The 24,414-nt window shown below is 40.2% G+C and overlaps 6 protein-coding genes across 7 annotated transcripts; 4 read left to right on the forward strand and 2 right to left on the reverse strand.

The window, feature by feature from the left end:
• Nucleotides 1-339: 339 nt before the first annotated feature.
• Nucleotides 340-2,322, forward strand: LOC108104301 (peroxisomal biogenesis factor 3). Its single transcript, XM_017210277.2, has 2 exons — nt 340-516; nt 655-2,322. Exon 2 carries the CDS (start codon nt 781-783, stop codon nt 1,933-1,935), a length of 1,155 nt encoding a protein of 384 aa, XP_017065766.1. The 5' UTR covers nt 340-516; nt 655-780; the 3' UTR covers nt 1,936-2,322.
• A 505-nt stretch (nt 2,323-2,827) lies between these two features.
• On the forward strand, nt 2,828-10,651 carry LOC108104295 (glycoprotein 3-alpha-L-fucosyltransferase A). Of its 2 annotated transcripts, none has more exons than XM_017210268.2 (5): nt 2,828-3,122; nt 7,330-7,513; nt 7,774-8,490; nt 8,572-8,755; nt 8,820-10,651. In XM_017210268.2, exons 2-5 carry the CDS (start codon nt 7,428-7,430, stop codon nt 9,342-9,344), a joined length of 1,512 nt encoding a protein of 503 aa, XP_017065757.1. In that variant the 5' UTR covers nt 2,828-3,122; nt 7,330-7,427; the 3' UTR covers nt 9,345-10,651. The 2 variants fall into 2 exon arrangements, with proteins under 2 accessions (XP_017065757.1, XP_017065756.1); XM_017210267.2 differs by lacking the exon at nt 2,828-3,122 and adding an exon at nt 6,511-6,759.
• Nucleotides 10,423-14,889, reverse strand: LOC108104294 (probable DNA mismatch repair protein Msh6). The gene is made up of 5 exons (XM_017210266.2): nt 13,680-14,889; nt 13,292-13,621; nt 11,629-13,227; nt 11,083-11,568; nt 10,423-11,021 (listed from the first exon to the last, which is right to left on the reverse strand). The coding sequence occupies exons 1-5, from the start codon at nt 14,808-14,810 to the stop codon at nt 10,875-10,877; spliced, it is 3,693 nt and encodes a 1,230-aa protein (XP_017065755.1). The 5' UTR covers nt 14,811-14,889; the 3' UTR covers nt 10,423-10,874.
• Nucleotides 14,890-15,028: 139 nt separating this feature from the next.
• On the forward strand, nt 15,029-16,921 carry LOC108104297 (U4/U6 small nuclear ribonucleoprotein Prp31). Its single transcript, XM_017210271.1, has 4 exons — nt 15,029-15,216; nt 15,277-15,728; nt 15,794-16,412; nt 16,479-16,921. Exons 1-4 carry the CDS (start codon nt 15,118-15,120, stop codon nt 16,812-16,814), a joined length of 1,506 nt encoding a protein of 501 aa, XP_017065760.1. The 5' UTR covers nt 15,029-15,117; the 3' UTR covers nt 16,815-16,921.
• Nucleotides 16,831-19,570, reverse strand: LOC108104298 (endoplasmic reticulum-Golgi intermediate compartment protein 3). The gene is made up of 5 exons (XM_017210272.2): nt 19,363-19,570; nt 18,942-19,293; nt 18,297-18,634; nt 17,133-17,340; nt 16,831-17,069 (listed from the first exon to the last, which is right to left on the reverse strand). The coding sequence occupies exons 1-5, from the start codon at nt 19,448-19,450 to the stop codon at nt 16,934-16,936; spliced, it is 1,122 nt and encodes a 373-aa protein (XP_017065761.1). The 5' UTR covers nt 19,451-19,570; the 3' UTR covers nt 16,831-16,933.
• On the forward strand, nt 17,594-18,265 carry LOC108104299 (reactive oxygen species modulator 1). The gene is made up of 2 exons (XM_017210273.2): nt 17,594-17,932; nt 18,055-18,265. Exons 1-2 carry the CDS (start codon nt 17,802-17,804, stop codon nt 18,161-18,163), a joined length of 240 nt encoding a protein of 79 aa, XP_017065762.1. The 5' UTR covers nt 17,594-17,801; the 3' UTR covers nt 18,164-18,265.
• Nucleotides 19,571-24,414: the final 4,844 nt, after the last annotated feature.

Here is a 24,414-nt window from a genome sequence, read left to right on the forward strand (position 1 = left end):
GTATTTAAAATTAGAAAACTACAGTCATTTTTTATCTTTAAAATTCTGCTTCGATTCTTAAAAATACCGAATAGGAATTTAGAATTATTTTTATTTATAAGGCTTATTTAAGTTTAAACTATTGATTTGCTTATTACTTGAAATTCTCTTAAATTTTTATTAATTGAATTTAATGAAGTATAATTTCTTATTTATAAGTGATGAGAAACACTGGTATGTAATGGGTATAGGTTACCCAGAACCTCAAAATGTAATCAGTTACAAAGGAGTGGGAGTAAAAATACCGAACAATGGTATTTTTCCTTAGCCGGTATTTTTAAGACTTGTACTTTTGGGATTTTTCGTGAAACAAAACAGACGACGAAGTATGCGGCTCCAAACAGAAAAATAAAAATAACAGACAACAAATAACGATAAAACCATCATACATTCCAAAGATCGGTGCAAATGCAAACCCTCGACCCATAATCGAACCGAAAAGGCAGCGAACCAGATCCGCGAATAGGAAATATATAGGTGAGCATGGTATTAGGTGGTAATCTAATCGGAGCGGATAAGTTGAGGGCGCTCCTCTGCTGGCAGCGACGCTGGCAGACTGCCACCCTACGCACACAGGTGAACTTTGCACATTAACTATTCATTAACCTCGAACAGGTCGCCGGTGGAGCGGGAAAAGTGAGAAATAGGAAAAAAGCGGAATAGCAGTTGGCCCATTTCACACAGGAAGCGGAGTCTAGTGTCGTCCATCCCGCAAAAGAGAATTCACTTTCAATCGTTAATATGCTGTCGCGTCTGCAAGACTTCTTGTCACGCCACCGGCGGAAGTTCATAGTGACCGGCGTTCTGGTGGGCGGTACCATATATGCTGCTCGTTACGCCCAGCGACGTTTAGTTGAGTTCCAAGAGAAACAGGCCCGGGAGTTCTTTGAAAGAACGCGAAGAATGACCCATTTCGAGTCCACGGAAAAGACCTGCAACCAGGTGATCCTCGGAATGGGGGAGGAGATGTGTCAGGCGGTCCTTAGGGAATGCAGCACGGATGAACTGCTCGAGCAGCTGCGACAGAATCCCAAGAATAAGTTGGAACTCTGGGAGGACATGAAGATTGTGGCATTCACAAGGCTGGCCACCTACGTCTACGCCTCCTCCATGTTGGTGATTGCTCTTCGAGTGCAGTTAAACCTCCTAGGTGGCTATATCTACAGAGACATCATGGCGGAGCAAAAACAAATCACAGACGAACTAAAGCAGCAATATCTTTCCCTGATCCGACACTTTATCACTGAGTCGGGCATCCGAGACCTAGTTCGATATATACGCACTCAGGTCATCGCAGTCATCAAGACAATGCCGTTGTCCCAGCAGTTGTCTCTCAACGATTTGGAGCAGCTCTTTTGGTCCCTGCAAATGGCCATTAATGCGGACACCCGTCGAGATCCCAACTCGCGAATGAGCAAGTACCTGTTGCCCAGTCAGAATCCCAGCCATTCACCGCTGCTGCAGAAAATGTTCAACGAGACGCTGGATCTGCTCGAAAGCGAGGATGCCATTGGAGTGTGCTCACACAATGTGAGTCGGGGATTTGTGCTGGCTTGTGATGCCATTGCAGAATCAATGGGTGAGACTCTACAGCATATGCCGCAATCTGAAGTAAAGACACAACAGGAACAGAACCTTAAGTTCAACCAGGCAGGAGGCTCAGGGGGCAGCAGTTCTAAGAGCCAAAATGTGGAGAATAACAACTTGCTGAACATCAACAGAGTGCTAATGGCACTGGCCAAGCTCATTCCAATTATCAGTGGCCTCACCTCAAGGGGTTTCGACAGCACTTCGCGACCTCAAAACCTGCCCACCCAGCTTCTCACCTTCTACGTGGTCGCTGAGAAGACAAAAACGCTGGGGGCCAACGTCTATGAAAGCTTCAGCTCCGCTTAGGAGATCGACAAAACTTGGATTATGCATCTGTGCATAGGCTAGGCTAAGACAATTGAAACATTTTAGTTTATACATCTGTATATTTTTAATACTGTCATAATTCTCGGAAGCGTTGTTTGTATGTCTGCTTGAACCCAACCCGTATTAAGTTTAGCTGCTAAGAATATTTAATCAAAAGCGTAAGGTATGTTTAAGCAGATTCCCCAATTGAGTCCACGGGGAATCCATTGAGACAGGGATACACAAAGCGAGTAACGTGAAGGCCTTTTAAAATAACTGGAAAGTTTAATATGTGCTTAGGGAATTAAAAAAAAAAGGAGATCAAGTTTTTATAGGACAGACCTGAGGTTTATTTGGTATCGAAAATAAATGGAAACGTAAATTTTATGTGCAGAATTGTATAATCTTTATTAAGGGTTCAATCCACAAGTCATTTTGGTTCAAACCTTTTTTGAATTAATAATTTAATTTTAATTTTAAATGGATTGTTAAGTAATTGGCAACTAAATAAATTATGCATTCCTCTTCTAAGATGGCTAAACATATTTTTAAACTTTTTAATATTTTGATTAATAAATTTGTTAGAATTAAACATTAAATTTATAAGTTTTCACAATGAAAGTAAATTTTTATAGCATATTTAGCAGAGACTCGAACCAATACTAACAGTTGTCCCTGCTATCAGTGAAAAGGGGGTGGCAAAAAACCGCCCTGTGATAAGACAGCTGTGTGACTTTTGTTTGTTTGCCATTTCTCTTGTTCTTGCCGCTCTCTTTGCATCTCTCTTTCGCTCACTCTCAGCAAGCACTTGCGCTGCGCAGCAACCACCCCCTTTGGGTGCCCAGCTGTCTGGTAAAAGGAGCACATTTACATTTCCATTTTGGGCGCAGTTGCAAAAGTTACGTGAAAAGGCTAAGGACAACAGTTACTTTTTTATATCTTCCTGATATATTGCTTCTATGTATTTGGTTGTGTGTGTGTGTGCGGAAAAATAATTAAATTTACAGCAAATTAAAACTGTTTTAAAGGCACAACCCAAGCAAAGTTGTAACTTTTTTGCAAATATGACAAAGACTGCGAAAAGTGCACAAATTAGCATAGCCAGTAAAAGAAGAAAAGTCTAAGGATCCAGCACAAACAAACAAGCCAACAAACAACAACAACAACAACAACAGCGGCTCAATTGTGTAAGTGCACTTGCAAAATGTTTATTGACCAGTTGAGAGGGCTAAAAGCCCACTTAACCCATCGACTTTTGAGTAGCGGGTCACAAAAATGTTATTGATTAAGACAAAAAAAATATAAAAACCGAATATGAAAATCAAAGAGACATACGAATACATGTGTGGGAGAAAGACAGGCATAACGGTATATTGGTAACGGGACACAGACAGTGCGTGCGTAAAGTGGAATGGGATGGGTTGAAAAAGAGGGAGGTGGACAAAAAGGGCAACGGGAATGGGGAATACCACTACCATGTATGGGCTAAAAATATGAACACTTTATTATTAGAAAGGCCACAAACTAACAAACTAACTTACTAGTTGCGAAGACACAATCAACAACTTCTCCAAAAAGGTCCTTCAAAGGGGAACTCAACACATAACAATAAAGAACTCTTGGGCTTTTGGGAACCAAAGCTGTTATACCCTTAAGAAACGTATTCTATTCAGCACATATATTTCCTGAATACCAAATGGAAGAATTCTATTTTATTGCGACAAAGAAAGGTTTACCAAGCTCTATTTATTAAAGTGAAACAGTTATTTCAGAAGTTACTAAGAAATCATAGTCAAAAGTCATAAAATGGTCAGTGTCGCCAAAGCATACAGAATAAATTAATACAATTTTGAGAATGAAGCGGCATATTCCGATTTTTTAACTGTATTTTGCAAATGCGTCATTTGTTGATCATTTTGTTAAATTAACGAAATTGATTTAAAGCGTAAACGATATCCGATAGATCACAACCAATAACGACTTTCTATTTTAATTTTGATTAAATTTGTTTTAATCAGAGTAATAAAATGATTTATTGAAAGTTTATAAAACAAATAGGGAAATAGTCGACCTCAACAAAGTAAAAATTTAAGTACCCTTCTAGAAAGTGTATAAACTTATAGTCAAGAAAGTCAAGTGCGGCAGCGTGAAGACAACAATGAAATGACATTTTCCCCAGCCGAAGACCATGTAGGATATTCAAGAAAAACAATGCATGCAAGTCAGGCAAGGCAGCCCCTACACCCACCGTCCTTTCCCCTCTTAGTGCTTGAGCCCCTATATTGCATAGTATATGTATATAGGCATATTGACATACTAAAGACGTAGATCAAGTGCCATGACAAGAGGCCACAGCACCTAACTAAATATAAACACATAAATTAAGGAAGCGAAAGCAGGACACAATTCCAGAGGAAGTAAAAGTGCGTCATGGAATATTCAGGGAAACCAATTACAAAGGATACTATAGAAAATGACTAGGATTTAGGTGGATGTGATAATTAAATACAGAGAAATTTTTATTTGTAAGGGTTTTAGTCTAGAGCAACTTAAACGTCTTTATTAGCCCAAGTTGTATAAATTCGATTTCTGTTATTGTAAAATACTTTACTTTTTAACATGAAATGAGATTTATATTATCGCAAAATATTCTTAGAAAATGTGCATTGGGATTTTTTTCATTTTCTTGAATTTTATATTCCTTATCATTGTGAAAAGGGAAAGTACGTCATGTTTACGGAGTCAAAGCTTTGTATATATGTATTTTTCCTATAAAACTAATTGATAAGTTTTATAGCTAATTATTAATAAAGAAATATTAAACATCGAATCGTTCAGGAAATCACTTTAGTTGTACGGGAACATTTCGTGCAGGAACACAAAAAACCGAATAAACCAAAAAGTAAATGTGCTGAAATATCAAAACTTATGGAGATTTTATAATCAATATAAACTTATTCAGAATCATGTACCATATTTACATTTCAAATGAATCCAGCTGATTTAGCATATAATATTTGTTGCTAACAGCTTTTTATATTATATAGACGAATAGATAACTGAGCACAAGATTTAGTTTAACGGCAACTTTTTAAGCAAAAACACAAAGCAAACCGTATCGGTTATGAAAATATAACTATACTCGAAGAGATTTCTCAAAGAACTGGCTAGCCGTGTTATAATCAATATAGTGAATTGAAAGGTGAATAAAAAAACTCGTATCATGTCCTAGTTGGACTTCTGAAAGGGATAATGGAAGTGTTTTAGCCTTTGCATGTGGTTTTGTTTGGCCAAGCCACTTTTCCTGTCTCTCTTCCCATCCCTATATCCATTCCATCAGAGTCCTACTTTTGCAACATGAATGAACGACTGTAACTACATTTTTTATGCAAGCCGAGGGATCCGTTCTGGTTATCCTTACTCCTAGCTGCTTTCTCTTTTCTCCTTTCTACCGCTGTTTGCTTGTCAAAAACGTCAAAAATGCGATAGTGAAGACCCCAATGAAGAACAGAGCGGCCTGCAGGGTACACTGTAAAAAATAAGCTTTACTTACTGGATATTAAAATATATAATAAAATCATCAGTCATGTTAAACTCATTCGAAAACTATAAATATTAGATATTTTTTGAGAAATATGTTCGTTAGTTTTTCTCAGTGTAGAATAGAATAGTTGCGAAATGGAGCGGGCAACTTAAGTGTACCCCAGCCACAACTTTGCGCCACCTTATTTGCATGGCTACCAAAGTAGTGCGGCGAACCCCAGAGTAGACCTCAGACCCCTAAGTGATGTTGCAACCGCAGGCGGGATGACTCACACAGACACAGTGGAATAGTGCCATAAATGACATGTGATAGATGGATGGACACTTGGTGAGGGCTTTGGGGGATTAGCCAGGAATGTGGCCCAAATGAGGCTGCACCCGCCTGCTGTCGTCTCCTGTAATTAGGCTCTCCTCGGGGCAGGTTCATAAAAGCTGTTGATAGTAGCCAGCTTTGAGTTTATCCGTCGCCTGGAGAACCAGTATGTGGTATCCTACCCCCTACACCTATATTTTTCAACCACTTCACTCGATTCTCTGGACTCTCAGTTCTTTTTATTACGTATACGCCCCGCTGGTTGATGCGGAACAGCTCTTGAGGCGAGAATGCCATCTGGCTCAATATTTGTTCTACGCAAATATAAATTGCCCGGTTTCAAAAATATTCATTGACCGAACGTAAGAGACTCTCGTCGCACCCACGTGTTGGTAAATATATATTTATATGGATATATTGACAGAGTTGGAACAATTATTTTATGCCCTGCCGCTCGAATTGGAACTAATATCATCCAATTCCTGCGTTCAACCATGACTAATGGGGGGAAACTAAAAAATTATGTCGATCATCATTATATTTATAGCTGTTTAGTGTAAAACAAAGTTAGAGTTAGTGTGTTGTACTGTTACAGCCAAAAAATAAATAAATTTTGAAAACTTGCTGATTCGGAGCAATATTAATGAAGTATCCCTTAACAAATATATTTCATTTAAAATTATTTAATATTTGTTTTTAAGTGGTTCAATTTAATCAATTTAATATTTTGACATAACAGTTCCGTTTTTCGCATTTAATTGATAAATTTCTTTCTGCTTAAAACAAACTCTCGAATATTAGATTAAAAGGCCCAGCAGTGAGTAAAGTGACGCCCCTCAGATCGTTGAAAAAGAAACATTTTTAATATCAAGCGCAGTTCTCACAGAGAGTTCGAGCGATCAGCACGATTCGAGACAGTATTGGATCAACATTCAGAGTCGAAACGTCCCAAAAAATGATTAACACGGGTAATTAGTACTGGAATTTTTGAGGCTTTGTCAGAATTAGCCTAAACGTGCGGTACTGTCTGTTTTTTCTTATACAGCTGAATAGATTTATATAAACATATATCGCATACGCAGTGTGTTTTAGTGTTCTATGAAATACTTTCTATATTGGTTTTCTCAACGATCTGACCCGATCGTGTTATCTGTTTGCTTAGTGTGCGTGCCCAGCTGACCCTCTGCCGTCGGTTCTTCTTGTGGTAGGAGGTGTGAAAGTGTACTTTTAAGAATTTTAATGGAAAAGAAATATTTTTTGAACTTATAATCTGACAATCTGTAAAACATTTACCATTCCAAGGGCTTTAAAAATTCTTTCAGAAAACAAATATGAACTTTTGTAGATATACATATATAAGTATCTATATACATACTCGTATGTATTTAAAATCAATTTAATTGTAAACAAAAACCGTTGAAAAAAGGCAGCCACAGCCGCTTCTAGATGAGATGACCAGCGAAAGAAAAGCAAATATTTGGATTTATAATTTACTAACCAAAAGATGGTTACACATCTATCATATCTATCTCACACAGCACAATGACAAACGCCAGCTGAAGACGACGCAATCGGTTCATTGGCCCCCGAAACCCGTAGTCTAGAGCCCCAACGCTGAGGAGTGGGATTGGTCAACATGCGGCGTCCAAAAATATCCCTCAAGAAGTACTTCTATTTCACCCTGATCTGTGCCCTCCTCCTCATATTCGGTTTCAGTCTCAAGTGAGTAAGATAACGTGTCGGTACAAATATATAGCACCGATCAAATATTGATCATTGGCTGGCGAAGTACTGAAGTCTCATATTCACGTTCTAGAGATGTTAATATGATAGCTTAGTTTAAACTAGTTTGAACATCTTAATTTTATAAGTTGTTAAAAATGTAAAAATTGTGATTCATACTTTATCATTTCTGCATTTTATAACATTATGCAATACTTAGAAATCTATCAGCTGATTCATTTCCTTTAAAAATCTCTTAGAGAGCGCGAAATATGGAAGACGCTGAGTCCTCGATCATCACAGATCACCACGCAGCAACTGCATCATCAACATTTGCATCAACTGCAGTCCATGGACGAGGATCATTTATTGGCCACCAGTTCTACTGCGGCGCCAGTTGTTGCCACTTTGCTACCCGAAGTGGCGGATAATCTCATCGAGGAGCCTGAGCAGTCAGCTCTAGAGGAGGAGGAGATCGAATCAGAGCGCCTGCAAGAGCCGCCGGCGGAAAAAGCTTGGTTCTTCAAGAACGGAGAGTACTATCCAAAACCGGCCAGAACCTACAGCAATCGCAAGGCCAGGAAGCGTCATGCTCCCAGATTGCTGCCCCATCAGGATCCCTATTCCGATCGGATTGTTAACCAGCTTATGTATGTGCCGCACAACTATGAGGAGATCAAATCCAGTGGAAGACTGAAGACCATCCTCTTGTACAATGGACTTGGTCCCTGGAACGTGAAGAAGGGCCGCGATGTCTTCCTGAAAGCCAAGTGTCCTGTGGACACCTGTGAACTGACTGCCAATCGAGATCTGGCCAACTCGGCTGACATGATTCTCTACAAGGATCACTATATTCCCACGGGCATTCGAAGGCCCAACAATTCTAAGCAGGTCTCTATGCTCTACTATCTGGAGTGTCCTTATCATACGCAGAATGTCAAGGTGCCCGATGCCATCAATTGGACAGCCACCTACAGGTGAGTCTGCTGCTATATATATAATTATAAGCAATTCTTAAAGTTTATAACATGTTATTAAAATGGACGTTACTTTTACAGACGAGATAGTACCATTGTTGCCCCCTATGAAAAATGGCAATACTACGATACGAAGGTGCAGCAGCAGGAGCAGGATATAAACTACTCCGTCAACAAGACCAAGAAAGTGGCTTGGTTTGTGTCCAACTGTGGAGCAAGGAATGGCCGGCTCCAGTACGCCCATGAACTGCAAAAGCACATAGAGGTAAAGATGATTCTTCACTGGAAATGTAAATGTAAATTCTCATCCAATAATTTCCTCCATCCAGGTTGACATCTACGGTGCTTGTGGCAACTTCAAGTGTTCCAGGAGTACAGCGGATAAGTGCTTTGAGATCCTGGACAACGACTATAAGTTTTATCTGGCATTCGAGAATTCCAACTGCAAGGACTACATCACGGAAAAGTTCTTCGTAAATGCGTTGAACAGAAGGGTTTTACCCATTGTGATGGGAGCCCGTCCCGAGGATTACGAGGTTAGTGCCCCTCGAAGGTCGTACATCCATGTGGACGAATTCGCTTCGCCCAAAGAACTGGCGGAATATCTGCACATCCTAGACCATGACGACGAGCTGTACAACTCGTATTTCAAGTGGAAGGGCACCGGGGAGTTCATCAACACGTACTACTGGTGTCGAGTGTGTGCCACCCTTCATAACGAGGAGCAGCTGAGGAAACCCCGGTGGTACACCGATCTCAATGATTGGTGGCGGGGACCTGGTGTCTGCACAACAAGATCATGGCGGAACTTCAAGGCGCGCAAGGATGTAATCAGCGACTCCAGCGATGACTGAGTTCAAGTCCTTGAAGCGATCCAGATCGTGGGCATGGGCAATCCTTAGATCAGAAGTCATCATCAGGCATCAGTGAGTGACTAGTTTCTGAATTGTTGTTTCGTAGGTATCACCATCTCTACTTTCACTACTATCACTATCCACAGGATGGGTCCATTTTGTTTCGAGAAATGGGCAATGTTGCTATATATTGGTTATTAAAATGATTTACCTATTATTTATACAAAATTCTCCCAAGATCTCCAAAGAATAGTCCTAGTGATTATAAACTTTTTAGATGATTTTCAATGGAATCTCCATAGTCGTACTCTTAGTCGCAACAAAAACTTTCTGGAATCAAAAATATCGACCCATCCTTCGCTAATCCATGTGTAAAGAGTCACTTCGTTTTTGTCGGAGTTTTACGTAAATGTTTTTTGTAGTTAGTTAGTAAGTCTAAAACCTAAATCTCGGAGTTGGCGTCGACCGGGAAAATCGAATCAAACCGTGGAGGCACGAGGTGAGGAGCGTTTAATTACTAGCCCATAGACTAAAAAAAGAACCCCGTGCCGATCATTGTAACATATACAATACCAGATGCATAAGAGAACGTAGACACCTAGCCTAGTTATATATATATATATATATACTGATATACAAATGATATGTATACATAGTTCGGTAATTTATATAGTTGTTTAAACTAAAAGCAAGTCCAAAGTAGACCATAATAAGATAAAGACAGAGGCAAGCAAGTTAAAGTAGTTCGACATTATAAAGCTTAACTGCAATGAAGAAGATGAGGCATCGGCTATATAGCTTAGATCTTTTGTAAGTGTTTTTGTAAGCAACCAGCAACTGATGGCTCGACCTGAAATATCTATGTTGCCTGTTAATCGAGCACATTTTCTTTCTTTTAAACCATTTGATATTCAGTTTTAGATTTAAACTAGCCCGGCTTTTAGTTGAGATGTTAGCAGTAGAGAGCTACTTGTAAAGGTTTCCCAGCCTGTTGACTAACTAACTTACTCTATCTATAACCGATTCGCACAAGCTAACATAAATATCTGATCTAATACAAAAACAATCAGCATTCCTATTTTTCACAAAGAATATCATATGTCGTATTATTTGAATTCTAACAGCGCATATGTGTGGTTTTTACAATATTTCTTAGCAATATTTGTATTTATTGTGAAACATATAATTTATAAGTATTGAATAATATCATCTGTGTGTGTATTTTGATTGTGAACTTGTTTTAATTTTAATTTTTACTGTGATACAAAAAATAATAATTATAATAAACAAGAATTAAACAGTGGCAACTAACGACAAGCAACTTCATATATAATGGTGTTAGGGATACCAAATAATCTACAGAAACTCAACGGCAAATGTTTTAATTTAAACTTAAGATGGATCATTCTTGCTTAAAAAGCAACGTATACTTGACAATACAGTAGAGCTGCCTTATAACAAACAATAAGTACATGCAAAAAAAAGTTGGAATGCCCTTTAAATATCTTATAGCCTCAAACTAACTAAGCCCTAAACCTGGCACATTTTTAGTTGCTTTAGTAAATCTTTTAGAGTGTTAAGTTTCTCTTTCTTGGAATCTTCACTTCCTGCTGTGGCAGCTACGATCTTTGCCGTAATCTTGCGCTGCAGAGCAATGGCTTCAACTTTCTTAGAAAGCTGCAATGTAAAAAATATTTTTTAAGCTAATTTCCATTAGAAAAATATAATAATAACACACCTCATAGGCCCGCTTGATAATTCCTTGAGGCATTCCGGCTAGTTTGGCAGCATTGAAACCATACGATTTCGGACAGGCACCTGCTGTGTATTTGTATAGGAACGTGACCGTTTCTTGGGTGGGATCCTCATTGTCCTCGTTCTCCACCATGCAAGCCATGTGACCCAGAGTTATCCTCTTGTCATCGTGAAAGAAATCAATCAAATTGTGGTAGTGAGTGGAGAACAAAGTGCGACACTTGAGATTGGCCAGGAAGTTAACCACAGAGGCAGCAATGGCTGTACCATCATAGGTGGCGGTTCCCCTACCCAATTCATCGAGCAGCACAAGCGAATGACATGTGGCATGTTTGAGAATAAGTGAGGTTTCGTTAAGCTCCACGAGGAAAGTACTGTGCCCAGCTAGAATGTCATCTTGAGCTCCTAGTCGTGTGAAAATTCGGTCAACCAAAGAGAGGCGGCAGCTAGCAGCTGGAATGTGAGCACCCTGTAAAATAATTTAAATAGTGACATAAAAAATAAATTAGAAATATTTTCAATAACTTACAATTTGCGCCATGATAACCAACAGTCCCAGTTCTCTCATCAGCGTACTTTTACCGCCCATATTTGGACCAGTGAGTAAAGACAACGGGGCCTCCGATTTTGTGCCCAATTCCAACCCATTGGGAATGTAGGTGGAGGCATTTGCGCAAGGATGATAGCCCTCTTCCAGTTGGATAAACGGTTGCTCTACTCCAGAGACCAGCTCTGGAACGCAGATGACCATCTGTTGACCGGCGTACTCCGCCAGGGAGCACAGGACATCGAGTTTGGCCACACAATCGATGCATTGCTTCCACTGTTCGTAATGATTAGAGAACCTCTCGAAGAGGCGACGCGCCAAATCCTTGAGAACCATGTTCCTGGTATCTTCAGCATGCTGCATATCCTTGAGCAGAGCTCGGCTTTCAGCGGTGGTATAACGACGACATGGCTTCTTGCCCTTAGTTTGTCCCTCCAATGTATAGGACTTATTGGCTTTGCTAGCATGACTTTCTGGCACATCTAATTGGTAACGTTTTTTGTCGCTTCCAAAGTAGGATAAACGACAACCAAAGTGGCGCTCCTGCTCTACAAGATATACCTTTAGCCGACCCTCGATTTCACTTATGGCATCCATAGCTGAATCGTACTCAGCATCCATTCCAGCTTGAGGTGCAATCACACCGGTTTTGGCAGCTGCTTCGTGATCAAAAGCCGTAGCGAAATAGTTTAGCTCCTTACTAAGATCAGGAAACGATCCTCCAGACTCTGGCAGCTGAGTAAGCCTCTTCAACAAAGCTGTTTCACACTGATGAAACATCGTAGGAAGTTTCGTAAGTGCGTTAAAGCCCTTAAGAACCGACATGAATCCCAGTAGTTTTTGCCTGTTGTATATCTTTTCCTCAAAGAGAATAGCCCGGGAATCAGGGTGATCTTTTTGCTTGTTACCAAATAAGTGAATCTGCGCCAGATTTCGCTCAAAGTCCGGCATGGGTGCAAGCAAAGCACGAACCTCCTGCAGCTCGGCTGACATCCTAATCAGCTCTCCAATTGCATCTTGTCGCTCCTTAATAACCTCCACATCGCAGCTGGGGGCACAAAGCCAGTGATGCAAAAGGCGTTTCCCAAACTTTGTGCAACAATGATCCAATGTGGAAAGCAATGTGTGCTCCTCGCCAATAATCCTCAGGTTCGATAAAGTAGTGGCATCTAGTACCATGTGGGAACGTCTTAAAGCTGAGGCCGCAGCCGGCTTGGCATCTGGCACTTGATCTGGTGGCACATATAATTGATAACGTGCCATCGGCATCACCTTGGGCTCCAGTTTGCACTTGTGGATGAAAAAGATGCACTCTCCGAGAGCTTTTAAGGCAAGCTTGTAATTATCATTGGGTGTGAGGCCCAAGTGATCCAAATCTGACTGCATGGTGCGCAGTACCAATGGCCAGTTGTCATCTGAACCGTTTCCTGCATAGTAGCGCTCTGCCAAAAGTTTAAGGGTTTTTTCTGCACTGCAAGCCTGGGATCCATTACTGGGAACCAGCTCCTTGAGAATTCCACCCAGTACCGTGCGCACAATTTGCTGGGATCGCTGACTCAAAGCGGATTTCTCATTGAGAAGCTGAGGATTGTAAGAAGATTAGTTGTTTGCCAAGTCATGGATACACTGAATAATGATAGCTTACCAGCACGGGCATATGATGTGAAAGGAGGGTGAGCAGACGGGAGCAGTTCTTATCATCCTCGAACTCTCCCATATGGAAGTCCCCTATAGAGGTATCTATAAAGCACACACCAAAGCGGCTCCAAGTGCCCTCGTCCTTCTCAACTAAAGCCAACATATAGTTTGGCTTATGATTTGGTCCGATCTTGCACTGTGAGCCAAAGACCTGGGTGCCACGATTTGTAATCTGACAGATCTCGCGAGCCACCACTTTATCAAACTTGGTAGATTTGATTCGCTTGCAACGTTCGGTCATCATGTCCGGAGTTTCCGTTTGCTCCACGCGTGCAATCTGAAGAATTTTCACGTTTACATTTACTAATAAATTAAACAAACTGTTTATAACTTACCTTAAAGCCCCTGTCTACAAGGATGGTGGACATTTTGTCAAAGGATATTTCCGGAAAACCGGAGTGAGCAAACTCTCCGCGCATGTAGGTGAAGCCAAGCTCGGTCACACCTACATCAGCATCCATGTGATACAACTCATAGAACTTTCCCACCTTAAAGAACAAAACGCAGTCGAAGTTGTCAGACTTAAGAACCCACCACTGGCGAACTCCTGGCGATAGCCCATTGAGGAACTTCTCTGGAACATGCAGGGTGCTCTTATCGTAGGCTGGATGATCTGGACGCCTTCCCGCCTTGTCCTTGATCTTGTCAGGCTGCAGGAAATCTAGTTTTTGGTGTGGCCAAACAACAGGCTCATCTAGAGTGGATGTGGTGGTCACTATATCGTCGTAGGAAGCGTCCTTTTTGGCATTGCTTTGCAGATTCTTCAGTTTCTCTTGGAAAGTGGAACCCTCGGCAAGTTGGGTAGATGTTTCCAACTTGACCTTCTTGCTCAAAGGTTCATTATTGTTGTTATTTAGGATTTTGGACTTTTTGCGTGATTTTTTGGGTGATGGAGAGTCTATGGACATGTCGTTTTCGCTGGGCGATACCTCCTCGTCCCCGCTGCTGGCGCTATCGTCGCTGACTTCATTACCATCCGGCTCGTAGTCAGAGGCGCAATCGGAGAAGTCTTCCTCCGATTTGGTTTCATCCATTTCCGACTCGCTTTCCGATTCTGGCTGAACAATGCGCTTTCGCTTGCGCTGTCCATTGGGCGCCTCATCGTCGGAAACGGGCAACTTTCGCTTTGCCACCGGTGTGGAGTCCTTTGGTTTGGAATTTTTAGGATTCTCTAACTTTGTGTCTTTCTTCTTGAGCTTATCTTTTCCTTTGGAGTCTGGGCTTGTCTTTGCGGTTGGTGAAGTGGACAACTTCTTCTTGGCAGACGGTTCCTTCGATTTAGAATTCTTTGAATCATCTAGTTTTGGTTGCTTCATTCTAGGACTTTCTTTCTCTGCGGATTCGAGATCTTTATTTACGCTCGGTGTCAGTTTCTTTTTGTCGACAGCGGGCGATTTGGAAAAATATTTAAACAATGTGTTTGTGGGCGTTCCCCCAGCACTCGTGTTCAACTTCTTGGACATCATTCTCGAAAATGAATCTTGGCCAAATTGCGCAAAAATCAGATTGAAGACGCCGAGATTATGCGCCAAAATCCAATAATAAGTGTGCCCGCACTCGAAGCAGCACCTAGACTTTAACCTAACAGTAACAGATGCACTTTGAAACTGGATGACACATACCAGAAATACCTGTATTCAGTATTCAGTATTTTTTTTTATTAACTTGGATGGTATTACTAAGCGGTCCAGAAACGGTCACTCAATAACAGCACGCAGAAAATAAAACAAATTTCACAAGTTTTATTAAGTAAATTTTAAAATAAACTAGAACATGTCTCTGGCAGACGAGCTACTTGCTGACCTCGAGGAGGACAATGATAATGAGTTGGAGGAGGAAGATGCGGAGATGGCAAGTGCCGAGGATGAAAGCGTAAGACACCAAAACAAGTTCCAAATCCTACTGAACTAAACGATTCTTCTTATTTTTCAGTTTCTGGCGGAAAAGTTAGCGAAACCGGCTCCCAATTTGATGGACGTGGATGTCACTGTGCAATCAGTGCGTGAACTATGTAAGCTTCGCGATTCGGAGCGCTTGAAGAATACACTAGAACAGATCGAGCACTATGCCAGTCGCCAGAGAACCGCAGCCGAAATGCTGGGTTCCGTGGAATCCGATCCCGAGTACTGTCTCATCGTGGACGCGAATGCCATAGCTGTGGACATCGACAACGAGATCTCCATTGTGCATAAGTTCACAAAAGAAAAGTACCAAAAGCGATTTCCCGAACTGGATTCTCTGATCGTAGGCGAGATTGAGTATCTGCTGGCGGTCAAGGAGCTTGGAAATGATCTGGACCAGGTCAAAAACAATGAGAAGTTGCAGGCCATCCTCACACAGGCCACTATTATGATAGTGTCCGTCACGGCCTCAACAACTCAGGGGTGAGTTTATTTAATTTTTTACCAATAAAACCAATAACAAAATTAAACCCCATTTCCTTTGATAGCACTATGTTAACGCCAGCGGAGAAGGCCAAGATTGACGAGGCCTGTGAGATGGCCATTGAACTGAATAACTTCAAGTCCAAGATTTATGAATACGTGGAAAGCCGTATGACGTTCATAGCTCCCAATCTGTCCATGATTGTGGGAGCGTCCACAGCTGCAAAACTATTGGGAATTGCGGGTGGTCTTTCTAAATTATCTAAAATGCCTGCTTGCAATGTTCAGGTTTTGGGATCACAGAAGAAAACGCTCTCAGGTTTCTCACAAACTCAGATGCTGCCACATACTGGGTACGTCTACTACTCACAGATTGTCCAGGATACTGCTCCAGATCTGCGACGCAAGGCAGCTCGATTGGTGGCAGCCAAATCAGTGCTGGCTGCTCGTGTTGACGCCTGCCATGAAAGTGTTCATGGGGAGATTGGCCTTCGCTTTAAGGAGGATGTGGAGAAGAAGCTGGACAAGCTGCAGGAGCCACCACCGGTGAAGTTTATCAAACCGCTGCCCAAACCCATCGAGGGAAGCAAGAAGAAGCGAGGAGGTAAACGTGTGCGCAAGATGAAAGAGCGGTATGCGCTCACCGAGTTCCGCAAACAGGCAAACCGCATGAATTTTGGAGATGTAAGTGGCGGTTTTTATATCCAACTGCTTATCAGCTCATTGCTAATCTTCTCTTATTCTTTTCAGATCGAAGAGGATGCCTACCAAGGAGATTTGGGTTACTCCCGCGGCACCATCGGCAAGACTGGCACCGGGCGCATCCGATTGCCCCAGGTGGATGAGAAGACCAAGGTGCGCATCAGCAAGACGCTGCACAAGAATTTACAGAAGCAGCAGGTGTACGGCGGAAACACCACAGTCAAGCGGCAAATCTCTGGAACAGCGTCCAGTGTGGCCTTTACGCCGCTGCAGGGTCTGGAGATTGTGAATCCCCAGGCGGCGGAACGTTCCCAGACAGAAGCCAATGCCAAATACTTTTCCAACACCTCTGGATTCTTGTCTGTCGGACAGCGGACCACTTAAAGGATTAGCTTTTCCATTTTCTATAAAATTAAGCACTTTTATTTGGAGATTTGTCGAATGTATAATGAGTTAGGTGTAGTAAAGGAGCATGAAAGCTGCACAAGAGATTCAAATTGTTGTTAGCTGAGCTTGCCCACTTCCAGTTTGCGTTGAATGGCCTCCCAGGAGTTGTTTAACAGCACGGCTAGAATGCCGGCCACCGTGAAGACGCCGCCAATGATGGAACAGCAATTCGTGGCAAAGTGTCCAAAGGAGCTGTGGGAAAAGAATAAGACTAATAAATATTGTAGTTCAAGATTTGTATTCTGCTTTACTGACTTGCGCTTCTCTGCATATTTCACCATCAGCGGCGAGAGTTCGTAGCTAAAGAATATGCCCGGCATTCCTCGTTCGCGATCTGAAAGATCTTTTCGGTACCTCGTGACTGAGAATTGATTTGTGTATATGGGCTTGTCGCTACTGCTTCCCCGCATATATAACGTAGGTACAATTTTTAAATAATAATTGAACATTTCACTTTTTGTTTCTGCGAAAAAGTATTAAGAAAGTTTGAAGATAGTTTAAAATATATTTCATTATCATCTTTAACCTTAAAGTTAAAAATGTAAATGAGCAGGATTTAGTTTTAATTTTATAAAATTGATGAGAATTTGAAAATTTTCAAATGTTTATTTTAAAACGCCCGCCTGCATGCTGGAGCCCTCTGACGGGTTAACCTTAAATCATCGAAGCTAACTCAAAAACAACGTGGCAACCCTTTGCATCATTTGACAGCTCACGCACACTCTCGCATATTCACACGCTAACGATTGCTCGACGAGTCGACGAGCCGAAATAAATAGAAATATTTTGAATATTTCTTAAAATAAACGGACCTTTGGACACTAATTGCAATATTCATAAGTGAATCAGAGGAGCGCAGCTTGCTACTCAGCGGGATCAAGTTATATATAGCGGGAGAACGGGAGAAACCAAGGACTTTGCAGCATGCCACTACCCACGAGCTCATTTTCCCAGCAGGGACCATCATGCTTTGATAAGATGAAGACGGGCTTTATCATCGGATTCTGTGTGGGAATGGCCAGTGGAGCCGTCTTCGGTGGATTCTCGGCACTGAGGTTTGTTGTACTTTGCACCCTAAAGGCCCACTTACCACTCCTCCAATGGAGTGACGCAAGTAGATGCCGGGAATTATGTAATTACACCGGCTAACTAATGAACCATGTATAATTATTCACAGATACGGACTACGTGGTCGAGAGCTGATCAACAATGTGGGCAAGACCATGGTCCAGGGTGGCGGAACCTTTGGCACCTTCATGGCCATCGGTACAGGGATTCGCTGCTGATCCTACTGGCATTTGACTAGAGTTACTAAACAAAAAACCTTAAGCCCTACTCCAATCTTGTTTAAATTACGCTAAGTTATTGCAATAGAAATGTTAAAGAGATATCTAGATGTGTTTGTATGTTACTACTCACCCATGACGTCCACTCGCAGTCCGTCCAAAGGATGCGTCTTGGCGAACTCGATTTTCTCCCCAAATGACAAGTGATTGATAGTATGCGATAGCTTCACATTGCTGAACTGAAAGTCATGGATATGGAACTGTCGGATGGAGAAGCTCTTGCCGGGTGCAAAGTGAAAGCTGCCGGCCATGCGATTCACCTCAAGATGGCCCTGGATGCGACAGCCCTCCTTGAAAGCGTCCTCGTCGCTGCGTTTGTATTTACCCTTGCATTGCTCGATTTTGTCCACAGCCACGTTCCATTTGCGCAATCTGTAGGCGTCTAGCACATCTTCGCACGTGTTGCAGCAACTAAATTGGACGGTTTTTATCATTAAAATTGTGATTTTAGAGCGGCATTAATGAATCTGAGTGCTAACGAACCAATGAAGTAGTAAGTAATTCATTTTTCTTGCGAGATACATATTGATCTTCATCATTTAAAGGCTTTAAAGTTACTATGAAACCATGTTGCTTAAGAATTGATCTTTTTGTGTTAGAATAATGTTTTGAGAACCACTTTTTAGAAAGATATTTGTATAAATATTTAAGCTTCACTTTCTCCGAAACAAGTAGGGTTAAGTGGATTATTCATATTCCTTTCGGATCTAAAGCTTACTGTGTGGCATTGTGCTCCGCTCCGTAGCAACTGCCGCATGTGACGTTCTTATTGGGCGGCGACACAGCTACGATTTCCTTGATGGGCGTCTCCTTGAGAGGTTCCCCCTTAAGATCCAGCCTGTGCTTAAAGACATCATGGTCTACCCTTAAATGTGTATCCCCCGACGAGTCCATCGCATCCAAAGAGATATAATTACAGGCCAGATTATGTAGGGTCACGTCCAGATTTATTCTCAACTTGTGGCCCCGTGTGGTGTCCACGAAGAGTTCTTCATTTAGGGTTGGTTGCATGTAGCTAAGGAACTCTAGGAATATCAGTAAGCTTATGATGCTGGTACTGATAATTGTAACTGAAAACCAAAGGAATGCCGGTTCTTTGGGTTTCTTATCGCCATAATCAAATTTACACCTGCACCCACCTGCGGCTCCGCCCACTGTGCGAACACTGAAATCATCTAAGGTGCGCGGATAGGCGTCCAGGCGACGCAGTACATCGGCAAATTTCATCTTAAATACAAAAGAAAACCACAAAACACACTTATCGGAGACGTAAACAATAAAAATTACATATTTTTCACCGCCGCAGGTGACGTGTTGCAATTGACGTTGCCAGAAAGCTGCAATGGTTGAGCAAAACAGATGTTTTACCATGGACAATAATCGTTATCGAATTATCTACATGGCCGATATATACCCTATTTTACTTCTTACATTTATAACCGTTAAGCTTGATAACTTGGTAATTTGGAATTTAAAAAAAGATTTTGCAATTATATAGCCTTTGCATAGTTCTTTTCCAACTCTAAAAAAATATTCTGCAATTCGTAGTTTTTTTTCATATATATGAGCTTTCAGTAATAGTTAATTAGAAGCAATGAACGACGATGTAAAAAAACTGCCAAAAACTGACGTGTAAGTAATAAAGAATTGCCAAAGCTTGTTAACACGTCAGTGATAAATTTGGAAAATTTAAGTTATATATGTATTGCGATTAAAGCATTAAAGTCCTTTCTTAACTTTATTAATTTTTATCTAATATGAACAACCTTAAATCCTTCCTCATTTAGAAAACTCCGTTGATTTTGTGACTTGTAAACTAGAAGTTAATATTTTCAAAAAGACAATACTTTCATTTCAAATTCTAACTTCAAGGTAAAGCAAACTTTGTAATTAGGAGATTTTTTTTGGTTTTACCCTTCATTAGCCGTTGCTATTCCCCATTGATTAAGCATACGTCGCGTTGGCTCCACGATAATTAAGGCCTCCGTCTGTCCGCTCTTTCCAATGATTCCAATGGCCACGAATAATGTTTAATAGTGTTGTCATGTCTTGGGGCTGTGGTTGCGCATACATTAGGCCACGCCAGGACAACCCACTGTCGGCGCCACCCTTAACCCACTGCTGCCATTGCTGCCGCTGTTGCTGCTGTTGTGGTCCAGGAGACCGCGTCTAATTTTATAATACATGTTAAACAGATGAAAGGTTAATTGAAAGGAACCACAAGTTTCGACAGCCCACGCCGCCAATGCTTAGCTTTTAGGGGTTGTGACCTGCCCAATCCCCCCATTTTAAGGACAAGAATAATAGGAGTCCGTGGTTTATCCCCCGGGATTTTGGTTAGAGTTAAAAGTTTTCGCTTAAATATAAATCACCAAATGGGTTGTCGCTTGACTGATTGAAGCCGAAATACCCCGAATCTGAAGTTTCATGAACCCAAAAATCCAAAATCCATGCACGGTCACAAATAATTGTATGTAGGTGGGTGTAGAGAAACATACCGCGACTTTGTGTAATTACCAATTAAGCTCAAGTCCCCGAAGCTTTCTCATTTTCTTTGGCACTCTCTCTCTCTCTTTATAGTTTCCTTTGTCTTTCATCTGCCGACCTGACCTTTTCTCTTAGCAATTACGCTGGACAAGAAATCTGGAAAATCAGGTAAGGCAGCAGATGACAAAGATTAGCTAGAGGTAATTTTACACTTTTTTTTACTTTCTAAATTGAAGTAAATGGATTGGGAAGGGTATGAAATGGAGCTTAATAGCTTGGTTTTTGGGTTCAATAAAAATCAGAAAAATTAATTTATAACAATTTTTAATAAGTTTATTAAATAATAACATAGATACTAGGCAATAATCAACATATTTTTAAATAATTTTAGGAAATTTTCACAGGAATATGAAGTACTCCTTTGGATTTCCAGACACTGGACAAGTTCATAGCCCTTTTCCTTATATAAATTTTTGCCCAACTTATGGCCATAGGGCATTCAAGTTTTTGCCATGGCCATTTCCCCTGGACCCCCCGCCCAGCTAACCGCCCCCTCTTATCTCTCGCTAATTTGCATTTCTAACCATTTCGCTCTAGCCAATTCGCGTCATTTCTTATTTGAAACAATGAGCCCAACAGCAGCCCAGAACAAATACCGTAGAAGGAGTCATTGTGCTCCGGCTTTGCAGGCAATAAAAGACTCCGGAGACAAAAGAAACTGGGCTAAAAAGAGACAGGGAGCTAGAAAGAGAGAGAGAGAGAGAGAGAGAGAGAAAGCGACAGAGAGCGTGTCAAGAAACTTAGACCCGGACGGAGAATGAGAAAGAAAGCCAGAAAAGAAGTTGGCGTAAAGCAGCTTAAACAATCAGGACTGCCTAATGGATATTGACACTTTAATGCCCTGGCCACCGACTCAGGCACTGATTCTGATTTCGAATTTTCACTGACAGAAAAATATGATAACCTATCAATTTATGTTTTCTCTATAAATTATAGTATGTATATATATACTAACACATTAACCTACATTCACCTATGTCCAGGCAAAATTTTACCATAACTCATATTTATCTTTCTAGGAGATCATTGTTTAAACTTGGCTATAACTCAACTAATATCTATTGGTAAACATAAATACGAATATTAAAAGCTATCATTTTGAACATAAATTTTGATATATAAATCATATTAATATCGTAATAAAACTAAGTTATTGAAATTTATGAAATGAAAATAAAACCAAAAATTATAATAATTCATGATAAAGAGAACTTTATCTTCTTTAAATTTTTAAAAATGTATTTAAATAGACAAAATTTTTGAGAAAAATTTAGAAAAATTCAAAAAGAAACAAAAGCTGTTTTTACATTTCAGAAAATTCCCGGAACATAAAAATTAACTTAAATTTATTATGATTTTGATTTGATTTGTTTTATAAACCCTTCCTATAGACCCAAAGTTGTTTGCCAAATTTACTCTAATAATTTTCTTCCTGTGTAACTTTCAAATTGTTAATGGAGTGGGCAATCCCCTTGAGAAAGGCTGGATCCATCCGTGCAGATGTCCTGCTCTAATTCGGTTCGGTTTTCAGCTTGCCGTGGCACATAGTACATATTTCTACCTTTTTTTTACCCGCCTGAGCCGCATTCTTTGCTTTAAACAAAATTGCAGTGCCGAAATTAATTATAGACCAGCCGCACCCGGGCCATATTTAATTAAACGTGGACATTTTAAACTTGGAACAACCGAACCGCCGTACAGCCGAACACCACTGAACCGCCCAAGAACGTGGAACCAAAAGGCGTAATTAATTAGTGGAGACGTGCCAAATAATTGCGGCAGAAGTAACTTTTTTCTTTCTATTTTTTTTTTTATTTTTCAGGCGACTCCTTTATTATTTCGATGGTCAAAGAATGTTTCAATTACGTGTATTGCTGATGGGTAAATGGGGTTGCTTTTTGCAGCAGGGAGAAAGTTTTTGGCCAGGTGGAAATTAATTAAATTAGCAGGCGTCATTTTGGAAAAGTGTCGCGCAAGGACTTGAAATATTTTGTACCTTTACCTTCCGCCCCTTCCTGTCACTCTCTCCTCCAAGCCCACAACACAAAATTGGCGTTTACTATTTTCCCGCCCCTTTTGCAAATTTGCCTAAAAATTGTGCTCGTGAAAATTCGCATACATAACCTCCGCATCCGTTGGCTAAAACCGAAAACGTCATTTCCGACAAATTAGTCCAGTCAACTGTGCCACGATATATTGTGTGTGGGCAGCAATTCTGCGTCTGTATGTGTGTGCGTGTGTGTGTGATTGTGTGTGCTTGTGTGTTGCATTCAACGATTTCAAATCGCTGGCCACGTTTTAAGCATATTTCCTGGTTTAGAAACTGCCAAATCCTTTTTGTCCGCCCCATTTACCGACAAAAGTTTCGAAAGCATTTCGATATTTACCACTCTTTCCCACCCCTTCTCTGGTAATAACTTGGTTACATAATCGTTTATGAACATCCATAATGATTTCTTCTGCTCGTTACTTTTAATTGTCGCGCCTATTAATTGCATTTGCAATGTGTTATAATTAGGAATGCATTATGGACAATACGGCCTCTTCCTATCTCTCTCAATCAATATCTTAAATGGGAATCCGTAGGGGGGAACAAAATTTAAAATGTAAATGCCAAATGATTCGGATGATTGCCTATACAATTTTAAGTATTTAATTAATTGGTTTACATTTTATTTGTGAAAGGGATGAAAAGATTTCTTGTTAAAGCTTATTTTTTTAAAATTAAATTGATGGTAAAATAAGAGTATTTTGGATTTTTAGGAGATGGAATGGTGTAGATGTAAAATGTAAAATAAAATTTTATAATTTACATATAAATGTAAATTAAAATAAATGCGAATTTTTAGATGGTAAAGAAATGTATATTATTCGAAATAAAGTGTGATTTTTAGCTATTTGAAAGCAATAATAATAATTATTATTAAGAATTAAAGCAAAAAAAAAAGGTTCATAAGAAATTTCAAGCATTTTCTAGAATATTAATTTTAAAAAATTAACTAAAAGTTCTATAAGAGAGTTAGCTTTTTGGATTTATTTTCAAAAAACTAAAAAATATATGACTTCAACGAAAACAAAAAATAATATTCATTTAAAACTAAATAAAGTGTATAAATAATAACACCTTTTGATATTTAGTAATTTTTAACAAATTGTACTTTTTAATTCAACAAAATATTTATATTATATAATTAAAACGTTTGATTTATTTCATTGTAATGCCGAATACCAATAAGTTCAATACATGTCATCAATATTTTCACAGCTCAGCGTTATTTTCATATTTTTAATTTATTTGCTTTGAATGTAACGATTTTTATGAATTAATTGAAACGCATTTATTGGTGCGAAAATAAAAAATTGTGTAACTTTTGCATATTGCCAGTGGTTTTTAAGTCCATCTGGAAATCGGGTTTTGTTCAATTTCTTTATAAACTGCAATCGCATTTTTCTGTTTTTGCACTTTAACCATTTTTGTGGGTTGGACCGCGACAATGGGCTCTTTATGCAGACGCTTTCGGGGTGAGAAATAGATGAATGGGCGACACAACCTTTAACCCCTTTTGTGTGTGGGCGTCCATTTTTCGCCCATTTTTTTGTTTATTTTGCTGGATGAAAATTTTGTACCATTTTTTTGTGCATAC

This window comes from Drosophila eugracilis, unplaced genomic scaffold (assembly GCF_018153835.1).
Source record: "Drosophila eugracilis isolate 14026-0451.02 unplaced genomic scaffold, ASM1815383v1 contig_2154, whole genome shotgun sequence".
Taxonomy (NCBI): domain Eukaryota; kingdom Metazoa; phylum Arthropoda; class Insecta; order Diptera; family Drosophilidae; genus Drosophila; species Drosophila eugracilis.

Excerpts from the sequence above, each read along its gene's own strand:
- LOC108104294 (XM_017210266.2), bottom strand. The coding sequence starts at position 14,810 with ATGATGTCCAAGAAGTTGAACACGAGTGCTGGGGGAACGCCCACAAAC. Across the intron at positions 13,622-13,679 it reads TTGTAGACAGGGGCTTTAAG|ATTGCACGCGTGGAGCAAAC; the intron begins GTAAGTTATAAA and ends AAAATTCTTCAG. Across the intron at positions 11,022-11,082 it reads TTATCAAGCGGGCCTATGAG|CTTTCTAAGAAAGTTGAAGC; the intron begins GTGTGTTATTAT and ends TTTACATTGCAG.
- LOC108104301 (XM_017210277.2), top strand. The coding sequence starts at position 781 with ATGCTGTCGCGTCTGCAAGACTTCTTGTCACGCCACCGGCGGAAGTTC.
- LOC108104295 (XM_017210268.2), top strand. The coding sequence starts at position 7,428 with ATGCGGCGTCCAAAAATATCCCTCAAGAAGTACTTCTATTTCACCCTG. Across the intron at positions 7,514-7,773 it reads ATATTCGGTTTCAGTCTCAA|AGAGCGCGAAATATGGAAGA; the intron begins GTGAGTAAGATA and ends AAAATCTCTTAG. Across the intron at positions 8,491-8,571 it reads AATTGGACAGCCACCTACAG|ACGAGATAGTACCATTGTTG; the intron begins GTGAGTCTGCTG and ends TTACTTTTACAG.
- LOC108104299 (XM_017210273.2), top strand. The coding sequence starts at position 17,802 with ATGCCACTACCCACGAGCTCATTTTCCCAGCAGGGACCATCATGCTTT. Across the intron at positions 17,933-18,054 it reads GGTGGATTCTCGGCACTGAG|ATACGGACTACGTGGTCGAG; the intron begins GTTTGTTGTACT and ends AATTATTCACAG.
- LOC108104297 (XM_017210271.1), top strand. The coding sequence starts at position 15,118 with ATGTCTCTGGCAGACGAGCTACTTGCTGACCTCGAGGAGGACAATGAT. Across the intron at positions 15,217-15,276 it reads CAAGTGCCGAGGATGAAAGC|TTTCTGGCGGAAAAGTTAGC; the intron begins GTAAGACACCAA and ends CTTATTTTTCAG. Across the intron at positions 15,729-15,793 it reads ACGGCCTCAACAACTCAGGG|CACTATGTTAACGCCAGCGG; the intron begins GTGAGTTTATTT and ends TTCCTTTGATAG.
- LOC108104298 (XM_017210272.2), bottom strand. The coding sequence starts at position 19,450 with ATGAAATTTGCCGATGTACTGCGTCGCCTGGACGCCTATCCGCGCACC. Across the intron at positions 19,294-19,362 it reads CACAGTGGGCGGAGCCGCAG|TTACAATTATCAGTACCAGC; the intron begins GTGGGTGCAGGT and ends TTTGGTTTTCAG. Across the intron at positions 18,635-18,941 it reads GCGGAGCACAATGCCACACA|TTGCTGCAACACGTGCGAAG; the intron begins GTAAGCTTTAGA and ends CGTCCAATTTAG.